At 41.8% G+C, this 7,645-nt stretch overlaps 1 protein-coding gene across 1 annotated transcript; it reads left to right on the top strand.

Moving 5' to 3' along the window:
* Nucleotides 1–810: 810 nt before the first annotated feature.
* LOC117080737 (olfactory receptor 52H1-like) lies at nucleotides 811–3,006 on the top strand. Its single transcript, XM_033205966.1, has one exon. The coding sequence runs from the start codon at nucleotides 1,216–1,218 to the stop codon at nucleotides 2,155–2,157; it is 942 nt and encodes a 313-aa protein (XP_033061857.1). The 5' UTR covers nucleotides 811–1,215; the 3' UTR covers nucleotides 2,158–3,006.
* Nucleotides 3,007–7,645: the final 4,639 nt, after the last annotated feature.

The raw sequence follows: 7,645 nt of genomic DNA, 5'->3' as shown, positions 1-7,645 counted from the left end.
AGGTAAGACCCAAACCATGGCTTATGTTCTGGGGTGCCTCTCTAATGTTGCGGTTCCCGGTATCATGCCCCTGATTCTTTCCTTTTCAAAAGTACTCTATAAAATAGGTCACACTAGCAAAGTTAAAAGTCAAAGGGTGTTTTCAGTGCAAAAGCTGCCTTCAAGAGTGGGCTCTGTTTAGTACAAAGCTGGAGATTCTCACAGATGAGGTCCAAGCACTGGCAAGCCAGAACTGAAAACACTGGGGTAAAACTTCTTTTATTATTCTTTATTTCATCTTTAGAAGGTATGAATCTGCTCTGCTAGACTTTGCCTAGGACTAATTCCCTTGGTGTTTTCTGTTATGAAGGCATTGTCAGACTCACGGAGAGGTAAAGTGGTCTCCTTTACTAACATCAGAGATCCTCCAGAGTTTAGGACGTTGACTTTCAAGTCATAAATTATGCTCTGAACTCACTGCTCTCTGCTTGAGTCAGAGTAATGTTGTTCACTTGTCCCTTGTGTTTTCTGATACATACATTTTCTCATATTAACGTTCCAGTAAACATGCGCTCTGAACCATATTTCAATCCCTATGAAATGAAGCTCTATCAAAACACACAGCATTGGAATCTGCCTTTTCTTTTTTCTTCCCTTTCTGTTGATTTTTCTTTTGTTTTATGCACATTCTTCAGTTTATCAGACCCATTGTCTGAAACATATTTGCTCTATAAAAGTCAGTTGCTCCCCTTTTCTCAGAGCTCATCATCATCCAGCTTGATATTTTAAATATTTTTATTATTCTCTCTCTCCCTTCCATGTCTCCCTACTCCTTCTCCTTATACTTGTTTTTTTCCTGTCTTTAAAACCTGAGTCTATCCTTAATAATCTGCATTGAAAAAGAAAAATGATTAATTATGTTTAATCATATGAAATTGCTGACCTACAAAAATAAAACCATTTCATAGATTTATTAGTAAATATCTAAAGAAATGAGGTGAGTCTGATGCCAAAGAGAAGGGCAAATGAAGGGTCTGAGTCCAAGAGAAGGGTCAGTTTTAGAGGTGCCAGCTCTTCCTGGGACAGGAGGTGCTTCAGTGTGGTTACACTGGATGTGACAGTTGCAGCCCCCAACAATGTTCAACACTGGCAGTGAACTGTAGGTTTCGCAGCCCATTCTGACAGTTGGTTTGTATTCACGGCTCAAGAATCAGTGGATCCCAGACTGAAGAGACCATGTATAACTTGAGTTGTTATAACCCCAGTTCCTTTGTCTTTGTTGGAATACCTGGCCTGGAGAAGTTCCACATGTGGATTGGGATTCCCTTTTGTGTCATCTATGTTGTGGCTGTTGTGGGCAATTGGATCCTTCTCTACCTCATTGCAGTTGAGCACAGCCTTCATGAGCCCATGTTTTTCTTCCTCTCTATGCTGGCCACCACAGACCTCATCTTGTCCACTGCCACGGTGCCCAAACTACTCAGTAACTTCTGGATTGGCTCCCAAGAAATAACCTTTTCTGGTTGTCTAACTCAGATATTCTTCCTCCACTTCAGCTTTGTGGTGGACTCAGCCATTCTGCTGGCCATGGCATTTGATCGCTATGTGGCCATCTGCTTCCCCTTGAGATATAGCGCCATCTTGACTCCGCAAGTGATCATCAAGCTTATGGTGAGCATTGTTGTGAGAAGCTTCTCCATCATCCTACCAGACGTTTTCCTGCTAAAACGGTTACCCTTTTGCAGGACACATATCATCCCTCACACCTACTGTGAGCACATAGGTGTTGCTCAGCTTTCATCTGCAGACATCTCCATCAACATCTGGTATGGGTTTGCTGTACCTCTCATGACTGTCATCTCAGATGTGATCTTCATTGCTGTTTCCTATGCCTTCATCCTTTGTGCTGTATTCCAACTCTCATCCCAGGGTGCCCACCAAAAAGCCCTCAGCACCTGTGGTTCCCATGTCTGTGTCATCCTCATGTTTTACACTCCTGCCTTCTTCTCCATCCTTGCTCATCGCTTTGGGCACAGTGTCCCTCAAAATGTGCTTATCCTGTTTGCCAACCTCTATGTGGCCATCCCTCCGGCTCTAAATCCTATTGTTTATGGAATGAAGACAAAGCAGACACAGGACAAATTTATTCTCCTCTTCTCTTTGAAGAAGTCACAATGAGTGGACACTGAAGGAGAAATGTATGTAAAATTGATTTGGTGAAATTTTGTGTAACATAGGACAACATAAAGATAAAGCTATAACTCTTATTAATTTGAAATTTCAGCATTCTACCTATGTGCAAAGTATAGGCAAGAGGGAGAGGGGAGAGAGAAAAATCTTATAAACTTCTAGAAAATAGAGGACTTCCTTGGTTTAGTTTTTTTCACCACTTTGTGAAGAAGCTGACGACGAATACAGTAGAGCACTAAAACTAAAGCTTATATCTTTCCTAATGCTAATCTTAATATATTTGAAGGATGCATATTTTCTAACATGGAAATTCACCCCCGTGTTTCTCAGCTTGCGAATTAAAGGTAAAGCCTCTTGCCTTCCCTTGTTAAGTAGTTATCAATCCTCTCTACTATAATTCTCAAACATATGGCTTCACACTTCTTCAGTCCAGATTCTATACATTATTAATGATTCCTTCTGTGCCCTTTACTTTCTCCCCTTATCCATCTCTTATTATACAGAGTTGCTTATATTTTGTATATTTAATTGTATGTTCCAAGAAAATTCCAACCTTGGTTTTTCATAACCCTAGACCTGTATTTTATAAGTATTTATATATTTAATTAAGAAAATAATTATGAGAGGGTAATATTAGTTAATTTGGTTTACAGATGAAGAAGCCAAAACATAAAGATTGCAGAAATGTAATTAATAGATCTATAGGATCTAAATCCAGGTCTGAATGATTCCAGACTCTAAACTCCTTAGTCAATAACTTTCTGAGTATCTACTCACAAAAATGGTTTTCAAGCTCCTTAAACTTAATTTCTCCAAAATTTACATAGAAACGTACTATCTTCCTCTCTCTAAAAAAAAAAAAAATAAAGAACAGAAAATTAGAAGATGGCCGAATAGGAACAGCTCCAGTCTCCAACTCCCAGCGCGAGACACAGAAGACCGGTGATTTCTGCATTTTCAACTGAGGTACTGGGGTCATCTCTCTAGGGAGTGCCGGACAATCGGTGCTGGTCAGCTGCTGCAGCCTGACCAGCGTGAGCTGAAGCAGGCGAGGCATCGCCTCACCTGGAAGCGCAAGGGGGAAGGAAATCCCTTTTCCTAGCCAGGGGAACTGAGACACACAACACCTGGAAATCGGGTAACTCCCACCCCAATACTGCGCTTTAAGGAAACAGGCACACCAGGAGAATATATCCCACACCTGGCCGGGAGGTCCCACGCCCACGGAGCCTCCCTCACTGCTAACACAGCAGTCTGCGGCGATCTATCCGCAAGGCAGCAGCGAGGCTGGGGAGGGGCGCCCGCCATTGCTGAGGCTTAAGTAGGTAAACAAAGCCGCTGGGAAGCTCGAACTGGGTGGAGCTCACAGCAGCTCAAGGAAACCTGCCTGTCTCTGTAGACTCCACCTCTGGGGACAGCCCACAGCTGAGTCCAATAGGGAAAGCAGCGGGGCCGGTGCAGACGCGAACGACTCTGTCTGACAGCTTTGGGGAGAGCCGTGGATCTCCCAACGCGAGGTTGAGATCTGAGAACGGACAGACTGCCTGCTCAGGTGGGTCCCTGACCCCTGAGTAGCCTAGCTGGGAGACATCCCCCACTAGGGGCAGTCTGACACCCCACACCTCACAGGGGGAGTCACCCCTGAGAGGAAACTTCCAAAGAAAATCAGACAGGTACACTCGCTGTTCAGCAATATTCTATCTTCGGCAACCTCTGCTGCTGATACCCAGGCAAACAGGGTCTGGAGTGGACCTCAAGCAATCTCCAACAGACCAACAGACAGTCCTTCTGTCAGACGGAAAACTATCAAACAGGAAGGACACCTATACCAAAACCCCATCAGTACGTCACCATCATCAAAGACCAGAGACAGATAAAACCACAAAGATGGGGAAGAAGCAGGGCAGAAAAGCTGGAAATTCAAAAAATAAGAGCGCATCTCCCCCTGCAAAGGAGCGCAGCCCATCGCCAGCAACGGATCAAAGCTGGTCAGAATGACTTTGACGAGATGAGAGAAGAAGGCTTCAGTCCATCAAACTTCTCAGAGCTAAAGGAGGAATTACGTACCCAGCGCAAAGAAACTAAAAATCTTGAAAAAAAGTGGAAGAATTGACAGCTAGACTAATTAATGCAGAGAAGATCATAAACGAAATGACAGAGATGAAAACCATGACACGAGAATACGTGACAAATGCACAAGCTTCAGTAACCGACTCGATCAACTGGAAGAAAGAGTATCAGCGATTGAGGATCAAATGAATGAAATGAAGCGAGAAGAGAAACCAAAAGAAAAAGAAGAAAAAGAATGAACAAAGCCTGCAAGAAGTATGGGATTATGTAAAAAGACCAAATCTACGTCTGATTGGGGTGCCTGAAAGTGAGGGGGAAAATGGAACCAAGTTGGAAAACACTCTTCAGGATATCATCCAGGAGAACTTCCCCAACCTAGTAGGGCAGGCCAACATTCAAATTCAGGAAATACAGAGAACGCCACAAAGATACTCCTCCAGAAGAGCAACTCCAAGACACATAATTGCCAGATTCACCAAAGTTGAAATGAAGGAAAAATCTTAAGGGCAGCCAGAGAGAAAGGTCGGGTTACCCACAAAGGGAAGCCCATCAGACTAACAGCAGACCTCTCGGCAGAAACTCTACAAGCCAGAAGAGAGTGGGGGCCAATATTCAACGTTCTTAAAGAAAAGAATTTTCAACCCAGATTTCATATCCAGCCAAACTAAGTTCATCAGTGAAGGAGAAATAAAATCCTTTACAGATAAGCAAATGCTTAGAGATTTTGTCACCACCAGGCCTGCCTTACAAGAGACCCTGAAGGAAGCCCTAAACATGGAAAGGAACAACCGTACCAGCCATTGCAAAAACATGCCAAATGTAAAGACCATCGAGGCTAGGAAGAAACTGCATCAACTAACGAGCAAAATAACCAGTTAATATCATAATGACAGGATCAAGTTCACACATAACAATATTAACCTTAAATGTCAATGGACTAAATGCTCCAATTAAAGACACAGACTGGCAAACTGGATCAAGAGTCAAGACCCATCAGTCTGCTGTATTCAGGAGACCCATCTCACATGCAGAGACATACATAGGCTCAAAATAAAGGGATGGAGGAAGATCTACCAAGCAAATGGAGAACAAAAAAAGCAGGGGTTGCAATCCTAGTCTCTGATAAAACAGACTTTAAACCATCAAAGATCAAAAGAGACAAAGAAGGCCATTACATAATGGTAAAGGGATCAATTCAACAGGAAGAGCTAACTCTCCTAAATATATATGCACCCAATACAGGAGCACCCAGATTCATAAAGCAAGTCCTTAGAGACCTACAAAGAGACTTAGACTCCCATACAATAATAATGGGAGACTTCAACACTCCACTGTCAACATTAGACAGATCAACGAGACAGAAAGTTAACAAGGATATCCAGGAATTGAACTCATCTCTGCACCAAGCGGACCTAATAGACATCTATAGAACTCTCCACCCCAATCAACAGAATAATACATTCTTCTCAGCACCACATCGCACTTATTCCAAAATTGACCACATAATTGGAAGTAAAGCACTCCTCAGCAAATGTACAAGAACAGAAATTATAACAAACTGTCTCTCAGACCACAGTGCAATCAAACTAGAACTCAGGACTAAGAAACTCAATCAAAACCGCTCAACTACATGGAAACTGAACAACCTGCTCCTGAATGACTACTGGGTACATAACGAAATGAAAGCAGAAATAAAGATGTTCTTTGAAACCAATGAGAACAAAGATACAACATACCAGAATCTCTGGGACACATTTAAAGCAGTGTGTAGAGGGAAATTTATAGCACTAAATGCCCACAAGAGAAAGCAGGAGAGATCTAAATTGACACTCTAACATCACAATTAAAAGAACTAGAGAGGCAAGAGCAAACACATTCAAAAGCTAGCAGAAGGCAGAAATAACTAAGATCAGAGCAGAACTGAAGGAGATAGAGACACAAAAAACCCTCCAAAAAATCAATGAATCCAGGAGTTGGTTTTTTGAAAAGATCAACAAATTGACAGACCGCTAGCAAGACTATAAAGAAGAAAAGAGAGAGGAATCAAATAGACGCAATAAAAAATGATAAAGGGGATATCACCACCGACCCCACAGAAATACAAACAACCATCAGAGAATACTATAAAAACCTCTACGCAAATCAACTAGAAAATCTAGAAGAAATGGATAATTTCCTGGACACTTACACTCTCCCAAGACTAAACCAGGAAGAAGTTGAATCCCTGAATAGACCAATAGCAGGCTCTGAAATTGAGGCAACAATTAATAGCCTACCCACCAAAAAAAGTCCAGGACCAGATGGATTCACAGCTGAATTCTACCAGAGGTACAAGGAGGAGCTGGTACCATTCCTTCTGAAACTATTTCAATCAATAGAAAAAGAGGGAATCCTCCCTAACTCATTTTATGAGGCCAACATCATCCTGATACCAAAGCCTGGCAGAGACACAACAAAAAAAGAGAATTTTAGACCAATATCCTGATGAACATCGATGCAAAAATCTCAATAAAATACTGGCAAACCGGATTCAGCAGCACATCAAAAAGCTTATCCACCATGATCAAGTGGGCTTCATCCCTGGGATGCAAGGCTGGTTCAACATTCGCAAATCAATAAACGTAATCCAGCATATAAACAGAACCAAAGACAAGAACCACATGATTATCTCAATAGATGCAGAAAAGGCTTTTGACAAAATTCAACAGCCCTTTATGCTAAAAACGCTCAATAAATTCGGTATTGATGGAACGTACCTCAAAATAATAAGAGCTATTTATGACAAACCCACAGCTAATATCATACTGAATGGGCAAAAACTGGAAAAATTCCCTTTGAAAACTGGCACAAGACAGGGATGCCCTCTCTCACCACTCCTATTCAACATAGTGTTGGAAGTTCTGGCTAGGGCAATCAGGCAAGAGAAAGAAATCAAGGTATCCAGTTAGGAAAAGAAGAAGTCAAATTGTCCCTGTTTGCAGATGACATGATTGTATATTTAGAAAACCCCATGTCTCAGCCCAAAATCTCCTTAAGCTGATAAGCAACTTCAGCAAAGTCTCAGGATACAAAATTAATGTGCAAAAATCACAAGCATTCTTATACACCAGTAACAGACAAGCAGAGAGCCAAATCAGGAATGAACTTCCATTCACAATTGCTTCAAAGAGAATAAAATACCTAGGAATCCAGCTTACAAGGATGTAAGGACCTCTTCAAGGAGAACTACAAACCACTGCTCAGTGAAATCAAAGAGGACACAAACAAATGGAAGAACATACCATGCTCATGGATAGGAAGAATCAATATCGTGAAAATGGCCATACTGCCCAAGGTGATTTATAGATTCAATGCCATCCCCATCAAGCTACCAATGACTTTCTTCACAGAATTGGAAAAAACGGCT

The sequence above is a fragment of the Trachypithecus francoisi genome, unplaced genomic scaffold, assembly GCF_009764315.1.
Source record: "Trachypithecus francoisi isolate TF-2019V2 unplaced genomic scaffold, Tfra_2.0 Lachesis_group8, whole genome shotgun sequence".
In the NCBI taxonomy this organism is placed as follows: domain Eukaryota; kingdom Metazoa; phylum Chordata; class Mammalia; order Primates; family Cercopithecidae; genus Trachypithecus; species Trachypithecus francoisi.
Note: the sequence above shows the minus strand (reverse complement) of the source record. Positions and strands in the feature narration are given on the sequence as shown.

Bases quoted from the DNA above. Each gene is read 5' to 3' on its own strand.
- LOC117080737 (XM_033205966.1), top strand. From the start codon at position 1,216: ATGTATAACTTGAGTTGTTATAACCCCAGTTCCTTTGTCTTTGTTGGA.